The sequence below is a fragment of the Protopterus annectens genome, chromosome 4.part0 (assembly GCF_019279795.1).
Source record: "Protopterus annectens isolate FY-2018-M chromosome 4.part0, PAN1.0, whole genome shotgun sequence".
Lineage (NCBI taxonomy): Eukaryota > Metazoa > Chordata > Ceratodontiformes > Protopteridae > Protopterus > Protopterus annectens.
In genome coordinates, this window is record NC_056733.1 from 219,154,550 (window position 1) to 219,178,929 (window position 24,380).

Below are 24,380 nucleotides of genomic sequence, written 5' to 3' on the forward strand. Positions count from 1 at the left end.
TTGGCCTCTTCCTCGCCACGTCTGTTCTTACCCCTTTGAAACTTTTCTGGATTAGGAAAGGACCAGTTTTTTGAAGGCCAATTCCTACTGAATCTGGGGGGTTGAACCTGGAGGAAATCCTTCACAGTTTGAACTGATTTTGCTTTTTCTTCGATGGTCTTTAACACATCCTTAGCATTTGCACCAAAAAGCTTGTTCTTTTCCAAAGGTGCATCCAGAAGTTTTGCTTTTACATGATCTGGTAGAGGTTGATCTTTTAACCAAGCATGTCTACGCATCACTGCCCCTGTCATAGCTGCCCTACATGAAGCTTCCAGTGCATCATATCCACACTGCAGGAAGTGATTGCTTACTTGCTGAGTGTTATGTACAGCTTTCTGCAAAGTCTTCCTGTCTAAAGGATCAGGAGAAGCTAATGTTTTTTGTAAATCTTCTAAGAGATAATCCTGATATTGGAACATATGAAAAAGGCAATTTAAAGCTCTCATAGATAAGGTAGTGGATGTGTAAACCTTTTTACTCCATCTCTCTAATGACCCTGCTTCCCTGTTGGAGGGCAAAGGATTTTTTGAGGTGGAGGCCGAAACTCCTTTAGGCCCCTGTGAAATAGTTTCCAAATCAGCAGTATGGGCCCTGAATAAATGGGAATGAGTTTCTGGGACCCTGTAATACCTGTCTGGCTTGGCTGGAGCAGGAGGAAGAGAATCAGGGGTAGCACTAGAATCAGAATACAAATCATCCAGAACATCAAGTACAGGAGGAATAGCTAAGGGCCTGTGCTGAGGCTTCTTAAGGAAAGTCCTAAGGCGTTTCCTAGAATCAGAATATTCCTGACCCTGCCACTTGAAATGTTCCTGATCCTGCCACTTGAAATGTTCCCTCATGGTGTGCAGAACTTCCCCAAAAGAAATATCCTCAGGAGGGGAAACCGAAGGTATGGAATCTTCTGCATCCGAGTCCTCATAGGTCTGGAAGAGCTCTTCCTGGCTATCAGAGTGGACAGAGCCCTCAGAGTCTTCATCTGAAGGAGAAGGGTCAGAGGGTTCAACCCGGGGCCTTTTATCAGGAGGAGGCTGGGATGCTCTCTCAGGATAGGCCTGTGAACCTCTAATCATGGAAATTACATCAGCAGCCATGGACATAATTTGTGTCTCCGGAGTCGGCTGAGGTAAGGATTTGGAAGTAATATGCTTAGTTTTGCTGGCTGCCTTAGCCCTAGTGTAGGCCTTAATAGACATGGCCATAGGAGGCCTGGCAGCTCCACGTGCAGGAGTGACCTTGTCTACAGCAATGGTCTCAGGCATTTCCTCGGTTTTGGTATCCGGAGAAAAGTCTATAACTGGCGGAGTAATGTCTGTAATCGGAGTCGTCTGTAATGCGGTGTCTTCGGTTCGGAGCGGTGGAGAGACAGTCTCAGAGGGAACCGGAGCACTCGCGCTAGGTTTTGGCATGGAATCGGTGGTAGACACGGGCCGAGGATGTCGGTCCTGGTCTTTTCGCTTTTTGGAAGTTTGCGATGTCGGAAGATCCGACGGCATGGTGTAAGCAAATTTATCGCCGAAAAAATCTTCAGCGAACTCCGCCCGGCGCCTGAGAGTGCGCTTGTTGAAGTGAGCACAGGCTACACAGGCCGAGACGTCGTGGTCTGGGCCCAGGCAAGGGAGGCAGTAAGAGTGGAAATCCTTATGAGGTATTTGTTTACCACAAAAAAGACAATTGTTAACTTTTTCAGTAATTTCTGACATCGGCTGAGGCAAGAAAAGGTCCCCAACGGGGTACTTAGCTTTTTTGATGACTTCGGTATCGTAGAATACAGGAGCTGACCGACTGGCACTTGCGAACTGCTTCTGCTTCGGGCACCGCGTGGCAAGAAAGACTGGGGAAAATGGCGTCGGCTGATGCTTATATACTCCAGCCGCTCTGACGTCGGAGAGAAATGCGACATCAGCCGACGCCGGACCCAGACTTTGGAATCCGGCCGACCGAGGGCTGCCTGAGGCAGGACAACCCACATGTTATGACTGCAGTTGCATTCTTGAAGGACATCTGAAGAGGGAAGAGAAGTCCAAATTCTGGGAACAGAGAAGGCTCTCCCCACTACCTTGAATGCAGAATGCCTTGGGAGAAAAAAATTGATGAAACAAATAAGACATGCTCCCACCACCCCAAAGGCAAACTACTTGAGGAAGAAGTCTGAGATGAACTGTCTAGTGTCAAAGGTCCGAGGGGCAGAGATGGCTCCGACAGTTTTGGAGGGGACTCCAACACTCTGGAGTAGGTGCCAACGTTATGCTCAGAGTTATCCGGCTATGAACTGCTTGGCGCCGGACCACTCAGACGCCACCAGTCTCGAAGATGTCCACCCTCAGATCGGAAGATGTTGGCAACTCCAAGATTTTTGGATTTGATAGTTCCGAAAACAAAGGATGGATCAGAGAAGGAGCCAACAACAAGGAAACAATACTGACAAGGGTCTGCAGACCCAATGAGGTCAGAGTTGGAAGAACTCCCTTTTGAATCTGCATCCTGAGGAATTTCCTCATCATCCTGTCCACATAGGTTTCTGTCAGACTCTTGGATGACTGAACAGATGAGACTAGAATGTCATCTCAGTGAATGGTCCAAAAAGGGGGAAGATAGGATCCGGTAGTAGTTGAGGTGATCGGTTCCAGGAAGATTTCTCCAATCAAGGTTTCTGATCCAATACTTTAGCTACTTTAATGGGAGGTTCAGATACTGGAACCAAGGAGGTGGGAAAGTTCTGGAGATCTTTTTCTGGACTCTTTAGGAAGAGAATCTCCCTTCTCATCAACTTTTGGGGGTTTGAGCACAAGAGGCTGTCAAAGCAGGTTTATAGGGTAGCAAACTACTTACAATTAACTTGTTTTTTCTGTCTATCAAGGCCTGGAAATTGATGGCACTATATATGTCACAATCAGAATCCAGGTGAGATAGGCTTAAGCAACAGACACACTTAAAAGTGTGCATTCAAATTTGGAATTTTAGGACCACAGTCCGTGCACTTTAAGGATTTATTTTCTTGGACATAATTAGCAATATCAAGAAAAAAAAATTAAGAAGTGAAAAGATATATATATATTTTGTAAACATTAAGGAAAAGAAACGTGAAAAATACCAGCAATGCAAATGAAATACTACTTAAGGAAGACTCCAAGAGCAGTAAAGGTTTTATATATATACATACATATATATATATATACATACATATATATATATATATATATATATATATATATATATACACACACACACACACATATATATATATATATATATATGTATGTATATAAAACTTTCACTCACAGAAATAGAGTACACACACTCAAGAGTAAGCAATGACCATGGCTGTACGCTAGGGCAGCAAACGAAATCTGAGATATGTTTGGTGACTAGGGCTTTATGGGTAAAGGGAGGAGCTCGAGAGTTGCAGTATTCCACGACCTGACAGAAGCGGCCAATTCAGATCCACAGACTGGATCTTAACCCAAGAGTTGAGGAATGAATGAAAAATGACATTCTAATATAGTTAACCGACGAGTTTCAAAGCAGTTAATACTCATGCCCTTGGGAAACAATTTTATCCAGTCTAGCCTTGTTATTGTATCTTATTGAAAAATATGTAAATTCAGGCTGAGATCTTGCTACCAAAGTTGCATCTTCCACAGCACATATTCTTATATACTTCTCTTGAATCAGGTCCTCTTTTGTTGTATTTTTCCTTCCAGCTTCCTGGATACATCCTCACTGCTGAAATCACGTTTCAGTCCCAAACCACAAGAGAGTCTTCTAAGCTCTGTAATAGTTTAGGTAAAAAATACAGTTGTGTACACTTAGCATAAATGTAGATGTTCGAATGTATTCACTGTTGCAGTCATCACACTTGGATTATCTGCCTGCAGGTAGCCCTCAGTCGGCCCGAATACCAGGGACTTAGTATTTCTGCGTCGGTTGCTGTCGCTCCAGGACTGATGTCAGGTCGTCAGGGGTATAAAAACAGGCAGCCCCCCAAAGAGGGAGTTAGTTTATGGTGGGGGAAACCACCAACAGTAAAAAGTAAATACCAATGCCAATACCCCTGAAAGGGGTGAGAAGGCATAGAGAGAAGAGAGAGCTGGAGGGAGGGAAACCAGGACTGCAACACTTAATACACTCGCACATCTACATTTATTTTAAGTGTACACAACAGTACTATATGTTCTTCGTGTTTCACTGTTGCAGTCATCACAATTGAGTAGATTCCCAAAGCTGAAGAATGGTGGATGCAGTCAAGAAGAGTTAGGGCTGGCTAGAATGCCTTGCAAGACAGCTGTTGCAAAGCCTGCCCTGGATTTGGAAAAGATGAGCAGGTGGTAATGCTTGGTGAAGGTGTGCACAGAATTCCAGATAGCAGCTTCCAGGATGTGCCTGGTAGGGACTCCCCTGAGGAATGCTGCAGAGGTAGATGTTGCCCTAATGGAATGTGTTCGGACCCCTGGAGGGGTTGGTTTCCCATGGTGCTTGTAGCAGAAATGGATGCAGTATGCTATCCCATTTGGAGATAGTTTGTTTTGAAATGGCCTTGCCCTCTGCCCCTGTTGCAAAGCTGTCTAGTAGCTGGTCAGATTTTCTGAAAGGCTTAGTCCTATCAAGATACAATCTAAGCTGTCTGTGCATGTCCAAGGAGTGCATGATCCTTTCCCCTTTGTTTGAGGATTAGGGAAGAAGGTTGGAAAATGTATGGATTGGTTAAGAGCCACACTGGGCACAAGTGTAGGCATAAAGGAAGGGTTAGTCCTGAGGGAAACCTTGTCAGCATGGAAAATAATGAAGGGTTCCACAGCCATAAGTGTTTGTAGCTCAGACACTCTTCTAGCTGAAGTGATGGCCATTAGCAAGGCTGTTTTTCAGCAGAGAAATTTTAACTCTGCTGACACTGCAGGTTCAAAGGGTGAAAGTGTGAGCTTTTCCAGTACAAAGTTAAGGTCCCAAGCAGGGGTGGGAACTCTCCTTGGCGGCCTTACGTTGTTTGCCCCTCTGAGGAACTGTTCGAGAAGAGGGTGCGAGAAGAGAGGTGGCTCAGTGTTGTAATGAGCTGAAATGGCTGAGGCATGTATCTTAAATGGATGAGAAAGACGGGTCTTTGTGGAGTAGATCTGCTAAGTAATCCAGGATTAGGGGCAGGGAGGGCAGAGTTGTCTCCTTTCCTTTGGCTTGAATCCAGGGGCAGTACCTTTTCCACTCATCAGCATAGGATTTCCTTGTACTGGGTCTTCTGGCTTCAAGAATGACGTCCAGTACCTGCTTGCTTAGGGATACCGGGTGAGAATTCAAGGAATAAGCCAGGCTGCAAGATTTAGGATTTGCAGTTGTGGATGCAAAATCTGTTGTAGGTGCCATGGTGGTACCAGTGTCAGGCTGTGCAGTAGTGGGTACCAGTGCTGGCGTGGCCAGTCAGGGGCAATCAGAATAGTCCTTGGTCTGTCCTTATTTTGAGTAATACTCTTGGGAGAAGGGGCAGAGGAGGAAAGGCATAAATTGAGAGATTCACCCACTGAAAAGATAGGGCGTCCACTTTCCAGGCCCTGCTGTGAGGGTTCCTGGGGCAGAATTTGCTGAGCAGGTGGTTGCAGGGGGAGGCAAAGAGATCCACCTCTGAGGTCCCCCATTTCTGAATCAGAATGTTGAAGGTGCTGGGCTCTAATTGCCACTTGTGAGAGTCTAGAAGAGTTCTGCTTAAGTCGTCTGTCAGTGAGTTTTGTTTGCCTGGCAGGAATTGAGCCTCCAGAATGACTTGCATGTCCATGGCCATGTTCCACAAGGCCATGGCTAACCTGCAGAGTGGGTAAGAGTGGGTTCCCCCCTGCTTGTTGATGTACCACAACTGTGGTGTGGTCTGTTTTGATTAGCAGTTGTCCTGGAGAGAACAGAGATCTGAAAGCTGTCAGGGCATGCTGTACAGCTAGCATCTCTTTTTGGTTGATGTGCAGATGAATTTGACTTTGGCTCCAGTGGCCCTGGATGCATATGCCATCCATCTGTGCTCCCCAGGCATAGTCTGATGTGTCTGGGGTTAGGGTCTGGCGGCATGGGGTTGAGTAAAGGGCAGTCCCTTGTTTTGGTTGCATGCTGCTGCCCACCAAAGAAACTCTGTCCTTAGACAAGGTATGACAGGAATGACTGTTTCCAGGTACTGCGAATGTTGTCACCAAAGTCTTTAAGTACCACTGATGTTTCCTCATATGCAGTCTGGCATATGGAATTAGTAGGATGCCTGAGGCCATAAACCCTAAGGCCTGCAGGATTTTCCTTGTGGATAGCTGGGTTCTGGTGGCCAATAGACTGAAGTAGCCTGTCAGAAAGGCTTACTTTTCTGAAGTGAGGAATGTCATCTGGGATGCTGTGTCCAAGCTTGCTCCCAGCAATATAATGTTGTGACTAGGCTCTAGTTTTGATTTCTTTTCGTTGATAGTGTACCCCAGGGAAGTGAAAAAGTTCTTTACAAATGGCAGGTGCTGCAACAGCAATTCCTGTCTGCCTGTATCAGGCAGTCGTCCAAGTAGGGGTCAATTTTAATATTTCTCTGCCTGCAGTAAGCAATGGCTGGAGCCAGGCATTTTGTGAATACTCTGGGAGCAGTGGATAAGCCAAAAGGAAGTGCAGAGAACTTATAATGCATACTTCAGGCCCTGAAACGTAGATATTGCCTGCAAGACTCCCTCATAGGGATGTGCAGACAGGCTTCTTTTAGGTCTAGGGTGACTAACCAGGCATCCTTGGCTAGCACAGGTAGAAGCTGTTGCAGGGTGAACATTGTGAATTTTGGTACCACCAGGAAGGTGTTGAGGATAGAAAGATCCAGAACTGAGTGCCAAGAGCCTTCTTTTCTTGGTACCAGGAAAAGTCTGGAATAGGATCCTTGATCTATCTGTTCCGCAGGAACCGGTTGGATAGCCCTGATAGAGAGAGCAGGGATAGGACTGTTTTGTGCCTCTGCCCACTAATTTCGAAGAAGATCTGGGAACCCTTTTGGGGTTGGCAGAGAGTGGAAGTAAAATTTGTACCCCTGGGATACAATGTTGAGGGCCCATCACTCTTTGGTGATGGACATCCAGTATTTTGCATGAAGGGCATGTTTTCCTCCTAGGGGCACAAGAGGCTGGGCAGAGGTGGGGGGGTGGAGAAGAGAAGTCATTGCAAGTTCTTACTGTAGGGAGGTGGCTTAGCACTCCCTGTTTAGGGGTGGGAGCACTCCATTGCTTAGATCTCTGCATACCCAGAGAGTGTAGACTGGGTGGGTCCGTTTCCCCTGGGTCTAGCATGAGATGGCCTGGAGGGGGCTGGAAAGGACCATTGTTTCGAGAGGCAATGTCTACTGAATCTAGGAGGCTGCACTTGTAACAATTCTTTAACTGTCTGCATAGATTTAGCTTTTTCTTCCATCTTTTTAAGAACCTCTTCTGCTTTGGTGCCAAACAGATTGTCCTTGTTCAAAGGAGCATCTAATAACTTAGATTTGACATGGTTTGGCAAGGTCTGCTCCTTAAGCCAAGCATGTCTTCTCAGTACAGAACCAGTGACTGTTGCCCTGCAAGATGGTTCTAGGGCATCAAAGCCACACTGCAATGTATGCTTGCTGACGGCTTGCAGAATGCATAAGTTCTTGCAATTCTTTATTTTCTGCACAGTCTGTAAAGGTACCTACTTTTTGCTCAATAAGTTCCATAATATGTTGCAGATACTTCAGCATATAAAACTGACAATTCAAGGCCTTAATGGTGAGAGTTGCAGAGGTATATACTTTCTTACCCCATCTGTCCAAAGCTCTGGAATCCCTGTCCGAAGGGGTGGGATTCTTAGCTGTAGTTGGCTTGATACCCTTAAGCCCCTGGGAAATGATCTCAGGGTCAGCAGTAGGATTTTTGAAAAGGAATTTGAGAGAGTCAGGTACTCTGTAGTACCCGTCAGGTTTCCTAAGAGCAGGGGGTAAAGTATCAGGAGTAAGACTGGATTCCATAAAGTCATCAACAACTTCCAGGACAGGGGGCATTGCTAAAGGCCTATGTTGTGGCAAGTCTTGAAATTATCTGAGTCTCTCTTGGTCTGAGGATAGTCTTGGCATTCCCAATGGAAATGCTCTCAAAGCATGCAAGGTTTCCCCAAAATAAAAATCCTCTGGAGGAGAGGCAGAGGGAATGGATTCCTCTGCATCTGAATCCTCATAAGCAGATAAGGGCATGTCTTCATAATCAGAAACCTTAGAGTCGTCAGACTCTATCTGTTGAAGTTGCTAGGGACTGATCTCTTTCTCTTAGTACGGGAAGGCTCACTTCCCCTAATCAGCATAATAAGGTCTTCTGCCATTCTAAGCCTATTATGTTGTGGCAAGGGAGCAGGTGCATGCACTTTGGTCATCAGTTTTCTAGACATAGCACATACTCTTGGCCTAAGAAACTCGGTAGTTTTAGACAGAAATGAAGTTGGTTTGTGTCAAACATCAGTAGTGCGAAGAACTTACTCAGAAGCCAGTGCCTGCTCAGTGGCTCCGGACTCATCCAAGGTAAAGACATCCGCAGGTTCCATAGTCGAAGAAGAGTCTCGTGGTATACTGGACTCCAAACGGGTCTCGGTAGAGGCCTGCAAATCCACTGAAGCGGGCATCAGGGGCTGCAAAAGCGCCTTGCTGAGCACCAGCAAATGGAGACTAGCTTAACGGAAGCGTAGTCGGCAGCTTTGGATCTGTGCAGTCTGTGTCTATCTTTTTTCGGAATATCGGTAGTCAGATGGCTTACCGAAGCCATTTTGGAATACAGAGAATGAGAATGAAAGTATTTAGTGACAATAAGGGCCGACAACAAATGGTTTGGGTGTTGAACAAGGCACAAAACCGACAGCGAGGTATGCCATGATCTGGGCCTAAACAGGTGACAGTAAGAATGATATCTCAGTGTGGTACTTGCTTTCCACAGGCAAGACCATCAACTTTTTCTGACATTGGTTAGAGCAAGAAAAAAGGATCCCCAATGGGGTTACTTTTAGAAGACTTCAGGATGATTCTATTCATAAACAAAAACTCAGGTAGCGGCCGACCGGCACTCATGCGAACTGTTTCTGGCTCCTAGGCAAGAAAGACTGATGTAATGGCATTGGCTGCCTGTTTTTATACCACTGATGACCTGACGTCAGTCCTGGAGCGACAGCAACTGATGTAGAAATACTAAGTCTCTCGTATTTAGGCCGACTGAGGGCTACCTGTAGGAGGATACCCCAAGTGTGATGACTGCAACAGTGAAACACAAAGAACATCATAAATACATGTCAGCATACTCATCCTCCCTTACCAAAACCATGGAATACCAAACAATTACAATTACTGCCTTTTTCCTCCACTGCTATCACTATTGGATTCCTTCTTGCAATTAGTATTACTAAACCCTTCTGCCCTTGTCCCTGCTATTCAGCTAAATATTCACTCTGGAATCCTCCATTTGCCAAATTCACATGTTCACTTATAATCATTTCTACTCAAATGCGTCTCCTAGAAAGTACAGTTGTGTAAGAACTTACCAGAACACTGAATGCTTGAATTCCACAGTGCTTCAATAACCCTTTGGCTATTTAGGTTGTTTCCTGCCCAGAAATCAACACCGGCCTGCTTCAAAAGCTCCGTCTCCCTCCTGCACTTTCATTCTGGATGTTAACTGGACTGCACCAATCAAACAGCAGCAGCCAGAAGGAAACTAATTCGAAAGAAAAGAAAGGCGGTGGAATTTTGAACATCTACTGTAACAGTACTATGCTCATCTTGGCCACTTGCAGGAGTCATCTTTGGCTACTTCGGTTAATTACCAAAGCTTACCCAAGCTGGAAGGAGGAAGGATAATGGTCCAGGAATCCATGAAGAATGGTCCATACAAAGCTAGCCCTGGACCTAGAAAAAAGAATCCAGTTTGTTATGTTTTGTACATTTATTAAAGAGGAACAAACAGCTGCCTCCTTTTTCCAGTATGGTAACTGTAGAGGGCAAGGTTCTCTTAACAGTGTGCCTTGATACTGCCTGTAACTAATCTTCTGTGGTGGGAACAACAAGTAATACCTGAGGATAGACATCTATAAAAAAATTTGTTTTAAGACAGGCTGCCCTTTCTTAGTACCATCGAAAGAAATAAGTAGCTGATCAGCTTTTCTAAAGGACTTAGCTCAGTCAAAATAGTACCAGAGCTGTCTATGTACATCTAAAATACATAGAATTTTTTATTTCTGGTTTATAGAGTTTATGGGTAAAACACCAGGAGACTGATGGCCTGATTCAAAGTAAATGCAGACAACTCTGGGCACAAATAAGGGATTTGTACTTAATGTAACCCTGTCCTTGTGGAATACCAAATAGGTTTCACCACCTTGACAGCATGCTACTCGGATGCACTTGAAAGATGTCAGTGCAATAAGAAAAACATTTCCAAGTAATGAACTGTAAATCTGCCACATGAGTGGGATCAAAAAGACTGAGGATATGACGTCGGTCATGCGCATTTGTACCCTGACGTCCTGATGTCAGTCTAATGCGCCTTGACCGACGTCAGCCTTATACTTTGATATTCGGGCCGACCGAGGACAGCGGACTACCCCAAGTGTAAGGACTGCAGCAATGTGAGATGAAGAACATCCATCTATATACTTGGGTTTTGTGGTTTTTATGGCTCTGGTTCTAGGGATAGCACATATACCACATTTCCCTTAAAGGAGATTACTTTCTCTGAGTTTATCTACGGTGTGGTTCTCCCTTTTTCACAAGAAAGCAACCAGGGTCTAATTCCAAATGTTAGATTACTTAAATGGCAAAACATCAGTGCAGCTATTTTACTAGGATTACTGGACATAGGCTTGAAGAGCTTTAAAACACTTTTCCCAGATGTTACACTGCCAGAATCAACCAAACACTAATTAAAATAGCATAATGATTTAAAATAACTAAAACCAATACAAACTGTAATAAATTAAATTACTTTAAAACAGACAATAACAAATGAAAACATTTGTAAAACATATAAAAAAGCAGATCACAAAGAAATGAAAATTATTCAGCCACTTAGCTTCGCTGCTGAAAGGCCTGAAATGGTTCAAAGCGTCATCATTTAAAATAAGCAATTGTTTGAAAAAGGTTCTTATAACTCATCAGCCAATAGCAAACGCACTTTAACTAGCCTGGCTTTCCTTCCTCTCACGAGAGCATAACCACATTTCTTTTTACTGGAATTATTGAATGTTGGCTTAGAAAGCTTTATAACCCTTTCCCCACATGTTGTAGGGCCAGAATCAACAAAATATTAATTAAAATACCTGAATAACAATTTATAACAAATTGCATTGAGTTTAGTGGTTTTTAAAGTAAAACAGATGACAAATGAAAATAGCTAAAACATACATAGACTGCAAAAGAGAACTTGAAACAGACAAAGAAATGAAAAATCTTCAGACACGCAGCTCTGTTGTTTAAGCGTCTATATTACATAATCGAACTTTTAAAAGTTTGAAAATGTAATAAAAAATAAACCAAAGAAAAAACTTAAATGAACGGTTTAAGCAGGGGGGGGGGGTCAAGCCCTCCAACATACTAGTAATAGGTGACTCTATAGTCAGGCACACTGACATCCCACTCACTAGGCTGAAAAAGGAGAAGGCTACTTGTTAGCTGCCTGTCGGGTGCCAGGATCCGCCACATAACACAAGCACTCAGGTCACTCCAAAACAAGTACAAATATGATTCTGTCATTGTCCATGTTGGTGTGAATGACCTGAGCTGTACCTCCCTGGACAACATGAAAAGAGACATGGAAGAGTTCTCTGTTCACATAGCCCAGGCCGGTATGACCCTGAGTAGCATCCTGCCCTCGCCAAGAACGATACCAAAGTATAAAGAAAAAAATTATCAATTTCAACAATTGGCTAAGTTTCTGGTGTCATTCAAAGGGGATCCAGTGTCTGTCCGCCTGGGATGACATGCTCGACAAGCCACGCTGCTTCGCCAGAGATGGCTTGCACCTGTCACCCTTAGGCTTTCAAATACTGGCCAAGGCTCTTGCCACCCCCATAGTGCCTTTTTTAGGCAAGGCTCAAAAGACAAACCCACCGCCACAAACAGCACAAGTAACAATAAAATGAGGGTAATGCTACTCAGTGCCAGAAGTCTAAACCTCAAAATGCATGCACTCGAAGCACTCCTCAGTATGGAGAAAAACGATATATGTGCAGTAACAGAAACCTGGTTTAAGGCTCCAGAGAGCACCCCAGCACTACCAGGCTACAACTCATACCATACATTTCGGCCACGTAACCTGGACAGAAATACAAAAGGGTGGGGCGTATCCATATTCATCAAGGATACCCACACCTCAAGGTTAGTGGCACAGCACGATGCTTCAGAGATCATCCACGTGCAACTAACAACGGGCAAAACTGCAATTCAAACTTTAGCTTGCTACAGATCACCCACCATGTCCCAGGACTCCCATTCCGCATTTCTGGAAACACTGGGAAATATAAAGGTCCTACCAAAAACGTTAATATTGGGTGATTTCAATTACCCAAACATTAACTGGGAGAACTACTCAAGTACTAACTCCCTTGCCCAACACTTCCTAAAATTTAATTTATAAACTCAAATGCCCTGGATCAACTGGTCAACACTCCCACCAGAGGTGACAACATATTGGACCTGGCCATCACCATAGGTGACTGGTGCTCCACACCGAAGGTCAACCCCTCGCTGGTTAGAGCGGACCATAAACAAATTACTTTGGATATCCACATTTCGCCCCCACCTTCGGATAATTAAACCACTGTGAAAAACTTTTCTAAAGCAAACATCATGTTACTTAAGACCAAGGTGGAAAGTTTCAAAGCCCCCATGCTAAAGGATAACGCTGTCCAAGCTGCAAAATCCTTTACTAATGCATTCTACAAGCACCGACAAGAATGCATGGATCATGCTATCCCAAACAAAATGAAGACTCACTCCGCCAAGAAAAGGAAACCAGTCTGGTGGACTCCTGCCATAAACAAGCTATACAATAGGAGGAGGAAACTAGTACAGAAAAGAGTAAAATCCCAAGAAGGGAAGACATCCCTGATCAGTATCAGCAAGAAACTACGTTCCCTCATAAATCATCCAAGGCGAGCTTTGAAAGAAAAATTGCCAAGGACTCCAAAGATAACCACAAGGCATTCTTAAGCTGTGTCAAGAATTTAAGTGGCAATGCGCAGATCTGCTCGGAGTTAGTGCAGAATGGCACAAAATATAATGAACCGACCGATATTGCCAACATCCTGGCAGGCAGGTTCAGTGCAAATTTCACCCCCCCCTTCTCATCCCCAGAAGGGCCCATAACCATACCAGAAGAATGTAGAGCCCCTGAAATCACAGACACTCAGGTTAAAACAGTCCTCTCCAAAGCCAAAAACACAGCATCAATGGGACCAGACGATGTCCCAGGCTGCGTCCTACATGAGCTCAAAGACAAACTAACCCCTCACCTAAACACACTGTTCAAACTCAGCCTCTCCACAGGCTACGTACCCATAGAGTGAAGCACAGCAACCGTTATTCTGCTCCACAAAGGTGGAGCCACAACAGACCCCAGGAACTATCGCCCTATAAGCCTGACTAGCTTGGTCTGCAAGGCTATGGAGAGCATCATCATGGAACTCATTAACAGAGACATTGGGAACCTCCAAACACTGGACCCTACCCAGTTCGGTTTTGTTAAGGGCGGATCATGCCTCCTAAACCTGGTGGACTTCTCTGAGACAGTTACCAAGGCTAAAGACAAGGGAAAGGTGGTACACACAGCCTACCTAGACCTCGCAAAGGCCTTAGACACCATTCTCCATTCTGGTGTTATAGACAAGCTCACCAGCCTGAACATAAGCCCCCTACATCACAAGATGGGTTGCCAACTGGCTCATGGACAGAAACCACATGGTAAGAGTTGTGGGAGCTAGGTCTGACTCTAAACAGGTTACAAGTGGCATTCCCCAGGGCTCAGGTCCTAGGACCCCTCCTGTTAGGCAAATATTTCTCAGAGATACAGGCAAGCAGAGGAGGACTATGGCTGACCAAGTTCACAGACTACTGCAAACTAGGGGCTATAATTGACTCTCCAGCTGACACAGACATCCTCCAAAAAGGTCTCACAGATGGATACCTGGTGTCAAAATCATGGCCTCAAGCTAAATGGCCAAAAAATGCATAGTCATCCCCTTTGGAAAAAACAAAGTACCCACAAATTACCACATAGGTGGTAGTCCCCTAAATATGGAAGACGTAAATAAGGGATCTGGGGACCCAAGTAGATAGTAATCTCTACTTTGATAATCACATTGCCAAAGTGGTTAGAAAATCCTTCTACATGGCCACCTTATCACAAAAGGGTTCGCATCCAGATCAAAAGAGGTCATTGTGCCCCTCTACTCATCAGACCCATCATACAGTACAACATCCCATTTGGGATGTACCTTACAAGACACCTGCAACAGCTGGAAAGACCACAGAAGTACCTCACCAAGAGGATCACTGGCCTCAAATAGATGCCCTATGCAGCTCGACTGAAGAAACACTAGCTGTACTCAGTTGCATACCGCCTACTCAGAGGTGATCGCTACCTGACATACAAAACCATGTCCAACCCAGAATTGATGGAAATGCTCCACCTAAAGAAAACCTTATCGCCTCCAGTCACATGCTCTAGGGATCTAAACCTCACCACAACAATAAACAGGACACACTGGAGGGATAGATTCCTGTCCCAGAGACTTCCCATGCTTTGGAACAAGATTCCAATCTACGTTAGGCAGAGCTCCTCGCTAACACTCAAGAGAAACCTTGACGAGTGGATAGGAAAAGTTTACCCCAGGGATCACTTCAGTGGCTGTGCTGGACAGAGGCACAGGGAACTAATTTAAGGGGGGTGGCGAAAGCCAACATATTCTGGCTAGGCTTATAAATGCCTTCGGTCAGATAGCCTAGTACCTACCTATGAACCTATACCCAGCAACAAGATGTGCAACTGTTTCCAGCTCTATTTTACAGAACCTGCATTTGTCAGTTTCTCCCACATGCTCAATGGACTTTGCAAACCAACATGAATGTAGACTAACATCCTGGGCCACCAATATTAACCTTTCACCTTTTGGTTTAAAGTCACCTCTCCTTAACCATTTCTGCATCAGATCCTGATTGACATGAGGTTGTTCCAAGAGTTTTCTGTACTTGCAACTACATTTATGTCTTTTTTCACATTTCTTGCCTTCTCATCTCCTTACATTCCCATCTTTTAATTTTGGCACATTCAGTTGCTGCCTGATTTTTGTCTACTTCTGCTTTGGTTTCCATTCCCACTTGACACCAATATGCTTCTTCTAAACTAAGCATGGAAGTCATCTTAGACTTGTTCTCTTCACATTTCAAAACTTCCACTAGGTTTGCATCTGATGAGGTCAGCAGAAATGTATGCAGTCCAATGACTGCAGATTTTGACATGTAATCAGTTTCAAAGAGGTCCATATCTCCTTCAGAACAAGAAACATATAATCTTGGTATACACTGATTTTTATGTATCATTTGATAAATGTGAAGCATTTTTCTTGTTTTCCTGTCCAACTGATCCAATACCTTCTGAGACCAGTCAAACACCCCAAAACTGTAAGTTAGAACAGGAAGAACAAATTGCTTTATAGCTTGGGCTTTGTTTCTGGATGTAAAGGCTGTTTTTAGTATTAAAGTCTTCTAGAATATTCCTTTATGAGTTTTGTTTGCATTTGTTCATATTTTACTGTCGATCCTTCATCAATTCCCAAATATTTATACACTCCTTCCTGCTCAGCTTCCTTTACATCACATTCTTGCCCCAGACTGATACTTTTTTTGTGCTGCAACTTTCCCACTTTAAACGTTAGTTTTGCATATTTATCAAGACCAAATGGCATTCTTATAACACCCGAGAAAGTTTTGACCACTTCCAGTTGTGCTTTCAGCTCCTCATCTGATGAATTATACAGTTTTCAATCATCCACAAAAAGATACAAAGTCTTTACACTTTTATTTTCTGGGAGCCAAATTGTAACCATGACCTAATCTGTTAAGTAGACAGCTTAATAGGTTAAGGGTACTACAAAAGAGCAACAGTGGCAGAGTCACCTTGGAATATCCCCCTTTGATTTTTTTTTTACCCCTTTCTTTGCCATGTCATTCAGGTCATGCTTAAAGTGTCCCTGGACCAGGTGACTTACTTGTTCAACAAATTTCACCTCGCTCCCCATCCTCCTCATGGGATCCATGAATACTCTAGATGCAGACGCCATCACACTGCTTCCTCATAAAACTTAATTCTCAAGCATAATTGAGATGCCTTCTCCGACAATGTTCTCCCTATTTACAAGTAGGTTTGCACAAGGGACTGATTCTTATGACATCCCAAAGACAATGGCAACAGGTAAACTGGTAATTCTCTAAAGTTATCCACAATGTGATGTACACACGCGCACACGTTTAGACACATGCACGCACACACACGGAAATGGACTGGCTTCCCATCTAGAACTGGTTCTCTCCCCATACACGTGGCCTGAAAAGAATAAAATGGGTATTCAAAAATCAAAGGCTATCTGACTAAGTAATTCATGCATATTTTGCAAATGGGAATGTTTTACTAACTGCAGAAATTCTGAGGTAATGCTACAATTAAAAGGGATACTGCCTCCTTGCTGTTTGAACTTCATATTATCCATAACTGTCTTCACAAATTTGGTCTCTTGGCTTGGACTGTGGTAGAAAAAGGTCCATTCTGAAACCATCTATTACCCAAATTAATAAAAAAAATAAACAAACTATAATCAGAAGCATAAAACAGAAAACAAATAAAAGGCAATGTTATTAAGCAACACATCCCAAAGTGGGTCTTTGGAAAGACTGACTGTCAAAATGCAGAACAACTTCAGTAACCTTATTTTCTTACCTTGTCTCAGGGAAGTGGCACAGAACTTCCCAGAGGGTCTGAGTACAAGCCAAAGAGGTTTGCAGTCGGGATCCATCTTCTAGCTGTAAAGCAATACGCACCTGCATAAAGAGAAGCACACAGGCATCAGTGAATTGACAAGAACTTAGCCTAAAACAGGTGCTGCTAAATGAAAGTTTAACATTAGTCCCTATTGCTAACATTTCATTTACCTGTATGTAAACGAATTGATCAAAACCATCAATAAAAAACTAGGGTCACTTTACAGAATAAAAGCCTTCCTCACCTCTCCAGCCAAAATTGCCATAGCTCGCTCTCACCTACTTTTAACACTTCTATATGCATCCCCCTACTCTCTAATCTAAACAAGACTGTACTTAATAAACTCTCAACCTGTTATAATCACATTGCCAGGTTTGCCACTGGCCTGCCTTTTAGGACACACCACTTCATCAATCTTAACCAGCCTGGGTGGCTTGAACTACCCAGTCTAATCCAATATAACCTGATTATAGCTAACAAAGTCCTTTATAATCCGGATAGTACTCCAGCACTTAAACTTATTACCCCCTATAACAATCCACGACTGCTTAGATCCTCGAACAGGCTAGTAATTCAGACAATCAAAATTAACAATGCAGCCGGTGATTCCCTCTTTACAAACTCTGCAGGCAGAGCCTGGAACTCACTTCCATCTGATATTACTTTGCTCTTTTCCATAGGCCAATTTAAAACTAGACTCAAACATCATCTGGCACTAAACTGGCTTTGCCACTGCAACAAGCCTGGCTAACTCTCATCAAGAATGTGAACAATCTATCAGATTTACTCTTGAACTTACCCCTGACTGTCACCAGGGAGTAAATCTAACCTGTTGAACTTGTCTATTCATGTTTGCTTATGTATTCTTTGTCTATACCATATTTGTAATACGTTTTCATTATATCCCAGTCAACAAATGTAAAATAAATAAATAAAATAAATAACATATTACATTTGCAAGTCTAGATGTTACTCAAACTTTTTGCTAATTGCAGAGCCCACATGCAGCAGCACTGTCTGCATAAAACACCCTGCTCCTGCTACTAACAATGGGTGCTTACAGTAGCCCTTAGCATCCCATATGCCCTGAAACTACATCTGTTATATGCCAGTACATAACTAATACAATGAAACAAGTCTAGTATTGATGTCAAGAACTCAGGGCAGCTCTGCATCAGTGACATTGCTACCTTACAAATCTTGGTTCTCACATTCATTCCTTAGCTGCATACGTCCTTTGCAGAATTTGCATGTTCACCCTGTGAATGCATGAGTTTTCAATACACCCTACTGCTTCCTCAAATGGAGTCACAAGTGAAATGGTTATTCTCCAAACTGCCTATAGATGTGCGTCTGTTCTCTTAACCACCTGCAAATGTGTGAGTGGGTGTGTGCGTCTGTTTTCTGTGACAGACTGGCACACACATTAGGAATACCCAATGTATAGTGTATTAGGTTCTGGCTCCTCCACCATCCTGAAATGGATAAGGTAGATACTGGACAAAGACTGATTAAATGAATGTCAACAACCTACTACTACTCTGTTGCAACGTTAATACCTCAGATATGTTTGCTGGAAGCCTAGCAGAAAAATGTATACTGCTGTAGCCCCAATGATGATGATGGATATATCACCCTAATGGACAGAATCCTTACATACGAGAAAAATTTAGCAACAGTACACATATTCCATCTGCATAAATAACTACTATGCAAATCTGTCTGCAACAGAAACTGCTGGACAGCCTTCTATTTCAGCAGTCTTGTTTCTGCAATATCCTCAGTCACTGCCCTTTTCTTTTAGCCTGGTAAATGCCATTTAATCTCATAAAAAGCGGTTTACTTCAAATGTATTTATAATTATTAAAAATAGGAGAGAGAAGACAAGAATTTCCTCAATAACTCAGTGCGAGTCGTTCTGGCTATTTGCTGTTGAGTGCACCTGCAGTATATGGAGGACTAATGCTCCACAGGTTTGCTGGCAGAGAAACACAAATTCTGGGATGGGAAACCAGCCCCCCTTTACCCCTGGAATGTGTGAAAATGTGCACATACAGCTATACAAATTAATGTTTGCACTACTACTTATTTTCACTTTAACAGACTGATATAGTTGCTTGGTTTGACTGTCTGCCTGTAAACGCTGTGTATGGAAAGGGGGACTCATTTGTATTTTTCCTTAAGTAAATTATGATGCCTGTTTCTCTTAATGTCAAAATCTAAGACGTCAATTAAGTTCAAGGAAAGCTAAGGTGCCATACAAAAGGACGACTACACCCCGAATATAACTTTTCTTTGCAGTATTTAGTTTTCCCCTAAAAAAATGATCCTTGAATTGACATACATAAACCAAGAGGTTTCTATCCTTCTGTGTCATTTTTATGCATCCACAGTACTTCAGTTCAAGCTGTGTACTGACAATGTCTTGTAACACTTTCATCAAGAATTTGTTTCCATGGTTCATGCATCATATTACCTATCACATTTTTTTGGCCCAGAATCCTCACCATAAGAAGCTTGTAGCTCTATGTTTTTCCCTCTTGCTAGGGTCATAAATCGGTTAAATTTCTGTGAATTCAGTTGCTTTCTTTCCCTCCCACTTGTTTCAGCTGAGTCAGTGGTGAATCATATACTGTGCAATGTGTCAGTGAAGCTAAGGCTCAAATGACAAGAAAACTAAGATGAAGGAAAATGAGTATGAATATCTGCAACAGATTCCTACCTTTACAACATAATCTAATTGAAGCAACACTTTATACACTAGGTATAAAGTGTAACAAAGAATACTCGCAGTTCCAAGAAAACAAAAATAATTGACACAGTCTAATGATATTGATTTGGAAAGTAAGCAGTACTTCTGAGCATTGCCATTGGATAGAGTGAGATAAATTGATCAGCTTACGTCAAAAAGTGTACTAAAGGAAAGAAAAATTCTTAGCTAAACAAAGCTACATCATTATACCCATCAATGTTATGACACTTTGGGTTACAACAAAGTAAAAATAGTAATAATACATTGCTGCAGGGGCATGACTGCATAGAACAAGATAAAGGTTTTTTTTTTTTTTTTTTTCATTTGTAATCATGTGGTTCCAGTTAGACCTGAGAAAATCAAGGAGTCAGCACAGCATTGCCATCTACTAATGTCATCCTTTCAACATATCTCAGACCACAGCAGACATTCTTCTGGAACGTGTAGGTTTTAAGCACTGTAGTCAATGAATCTTAGGATTAAAAGCATTAAGCACAATTCTGTATTATTTCATCAGTTCTGCCTACCCTAATTCTGAAAAGCTCAGCAGTTCTTCAATAGCTAGTTTGCTGAAAACAGATTCCTCCCAATGGGTCAAGGGAAATTTTTCTTTATCCCTACAATGCAGCACCTCTACAGTTTTTTATAACAGAAGGGTAGAGAAAGAATAATCCCTACAAAAATGCCATCGCTAAATGCAACTTTGGTGACTTGGCTGTGATTATCAAGACTACATTCCATGAATGTTTATAACTTCAAATGACACCAACCCATGTTTACACACCAGCGCTTAAGCTACCTGCTTAACTTGGTTAATCTTGATGTGCCAATGGTGGTGGCACTAGAGTTGGGCTTAGTCTCTGGTATTATATTCTTGGACCTAACTAAAGCTTTTGAAAAACTACCTCGCTGTTGTACGCAATTGTTTACAACAAAACAATGTTAATAGTTTTATAAGTAGACAGATAACAGAATGGCTAACAAACAAAACCACAATAAGTTAAATTCAAGAAAACACAGTGCGAGTTATTGCCCGTCCTTTCTGGAGTTCCCCAGGGTTCTGTGCTGGGACCAGTACTTTTTACCATGTTACTTTCAACTATCCCAAGGAATAAATATTTTTGGCTATGTAAATATGATGATTGTAAAATAGGTTTTTTACTACCTAAATGAAAAAAGGCAGACAGAAAATGAGCTCTCAAAACTAAAACTGCAAACACTGCTTGTCTTGGCAAACAGAAGCATCAAAGGAAGTGTCGAACATCAACTTTAACAAATTCAGTAACAGTTTACCACTAGAACAAAATTAATACAAATAATCAAAAACATTCACTATTGTGCTTTCTTCTCCATAAGATCCAAAGAGATTTCTTCAGAACATCAAATCTGATCAACACAGGGACAAGGCTTTCCATTTGTCTTGATAACTAATGGATCTTTTTTCTCAAGAACCTTTGTGGCTTTTCTGAGTTTGCTGAGATGTCATGTGAGATGCATACCGAATGAAGCACTGTTCTGTACAACTTGGTCTGATCAGTGCTGAATATAAGATCAATGACACCTTTGGAGCTAGATGAAAAATATCTAACTACTAGTTGTACTGCATAGAAGGATTTCTTAGCAACAGTTGCCATGTAATGAAAAGGGCAGGGAACTATCAACCCAAGTGCCCAGGTCCTTAATTACCTTGGTTTGTATGGGTGTCTCGTCTACACTATACATAACAGATGACTTCTGTTTTCCAAAATAAAATAACATAAAATAAACACCACACTTTTTCAGCATTCAGTTTAAGCCCAGTTTCCATACGCCCTGTTTCCACACACCCTGTACTAAGTAAGGTAAGCTCTTTCTGAAGAGGTCTAATTATACCCAGTTTGCAGTCATCTGCAAATTTGGATAGCCAGAGTTTTAAGATCAGAGAAGTAGATGCTAAAGAAGAGATGACAGAGAATGATCCTGGGGAACTCTGCTAGGTTATCTGAAGAGGTACCTTCCACAAACTATATGGGTTCTGTCAGCTGACAATCCATCTCAGCAAATAAGGATTACGTTTAAGAATGATACTTTACTTAGAATTCCTGCAGGACATATGGTATTGCTACATGATCATATGATCAGCATGACAACTTTCAAACAGCTTGGGTAATCATCCTGAAGAAAATTAACATTTAACAGGCATGACCTCCCTTTGACAAATCCAAATAGCTAGGGGTAAAGCTTAATGAGATTTTTTAATATCAATTAATGAGCCCGGTTATGACACATCCAGAAATTTGCAGATCAGATTCGTAAGGCTGATTGATCTGCAATTCTCAGGGTCACTAGTAGGTTCATTCTTGAGTCAGGACATCACCAAAACCGCGTTTCAAGATTTGGGTGCATAGCCTGCCACTGGGCTTATAAGGAGTAGTTTAGTAACAATCCATATGCCACTGACTCATGTATGTTATCAGGAGTTATGGAGGAAGTGTTTTTGGTTTTAGAGAACTCATTCAGAACATGTTCTAGTATCTGGGATAAGGGATACATGGTGGTGGAATAGGTGTTTTGTGGGTGAAGCTTGCAGAGAAAGTACAGTTGTACAAAAACTTAATACTGCAGTAGTGGTAATTTGGGCTTCTACTGTTATGCTAACAAGCTAAATATCCCACTAGGGATCACCATACACCTCACCAGGGTACCAAAGCCCAGGCATTTACCTCTTATTCCATATGCCCAACGTATTACTGAAGCTGGTGCATAAGGGACACAGACATGAAATGCCACAGGACTTTACTGCTCCAAACACAAAACATCAGTCTATCAAAAAAATAAATAAAATAACATAGCAAAAGAGGGGGAAGGAAGGTGTGATGCAACACTGCAACAGTTATCAGTTGGACGTCTACTTTTTTGGTACTTTCTTACACAAATGTACTATGTCCTTATGATCACTGTTGCAATATTATGAACAAGTGGGAAAAGTTTCAAAGATTTCTAAGTATCCAGGAAGAGGAAAGACGACGTGATCTGGAATATAAAATCTTTTGCAAGATGGACCTAGCAAATCCAGCTCTAGCTCTAGAAAAGGCACCAGTCTTGTAATGTTTGGTAAATGTATGCACAGTAGACCAAGTAGCAGCTTCTAAAATATATCTGGAGTCTAGACATTTGAAAAAGGCACCAGAAGAAGCTACTGGTCTGGTACAGTGTACTTTAAACCAAATCTGGAAGCTCCTTACCATGAAAGGAATAGCAAACAGAGGAGGAAGAAGAGATCAGCTTTGAAATTACCTGTTTGGAGAAAGTACAGTTTTGTACCTACCATAAATGTAGATGTTCGAGGATCCACATTGCTGCAGTCCTAACCATTGGGTAGTCCGCTGTCCAGTCGGCCCGAATACCAAAGTATATGGCTGACGTCGGTCAAGGCGCATTAGACTGACGTCAGAACGTCAGGGTACTAATGCGCATGACCGACGTCATATCCTCAGTCTTTTCTTGCCCCAGATGTCAGAAGACCCTAAAAAGACAAGGCCAAAACCAAAAACACCAAACACTCCTGCACCAAAAATATGCACAATATATACAAAATTACAAGAGTATAACCTCACCTACACAAACACCCCTAAACACAGAGGGGAAGGAGGAAGGGTAAATTGGACTGCAGCAATGTGGATCCTCGAACATCTACATTTATGGTAGGTACAAAACTGTACTATGTTCTTCATTCCACATTGCTGCAGTCCTAACCATTGGGTAGAATCCCAAAGCAGAGGTAAGGGAGGCTGGCAAATCATAAGGAAGCAGGAGCTGTCAACATGCCTTGCAAAATAGCTGTGGCAAAACCAGCCCTAGATTTAGAGTAGAGAGGAAGGTGGTAATGCTTAGAGAAAGTATGCACTGAACTCCAAGTAGCTGCCTCCAAAATATCCTTAGTTGCCACTCCCCTTAGAAATGCTGTTGAAGTGGCAGTAGCCCTAGTGGAATGAGGCCTAATCCCAGCTGGAATCTCCTTGCCATGATGGGAATAACAAAATGCAATGCAAAACCCAATCCACTTAGAAATAGTTTGTTTTGACACAGGCTTGCCCTGAGAACTCAAAGCAAAAGAAACAAACAACTGCTGAGACTGCCTAAAATCCTTAGTCCTGCTTAAATAATAACGCAACTGCCTGTGTACATCTAAAGTGTGCAAAATCTTTTCCCCTTATTTTGGGGATCTGCATAGAAAGTAGGCAAATGAATAGTTTGGTTTAAAGCCACACTAGAAACCACCTTAGGCATAAAAGAAGGATTAGTACGTAATGATACCCTATCCTTATGGAAAATCAAAAAAGGCTCTACCGCCATAAGGGCCTGCAATTCAGAAACCCTTCTTGCAGAAGTAATGGCCAACAAAAAAGCAGTCTTCCATGACAAGTATTTCAATTCAGCAGTAGCCGCAGGCTCAAAAGGTTGTAGAGTAAGTTTCTCCAACACAAAATTGAGATCCCAAGCAGGAGTAGGAGCTCTACGTGGGGGTCTTATATTCTTTGCCCCTCTAAGAAATTGCTTGAACAAAGGATGCGAAAACAATGGTGGGTCACAATCAT

The 24,380-nt window shown here is 42.5% G+C and overlaps 1 protein-coding gene across 1 annotated transcript in view; it reads right to left on the reverse strand.

Moving 5' to 3' along the window:
- The window catches only part of ASPSCR1 (ASPSCR1 tether for SLC2A4, UBX domain containing), a 4,162,292-nt gene that overhangs the window by 3,517,323 nt on the left and 620,589 nt on the right, over positions 1–24,380 (reverse strand). Inside the window, exon 4 of the mRNA XM_044068220.1 lies at positions 17,010–17,110. Within this exon, the coding sequence (XP_043924155.1) occupies positions 17,010–17,110 (101 nt within the window). The remainder of the gene's footprint in view (positions 1–17,009; positions 17,111–24,380) is intronic.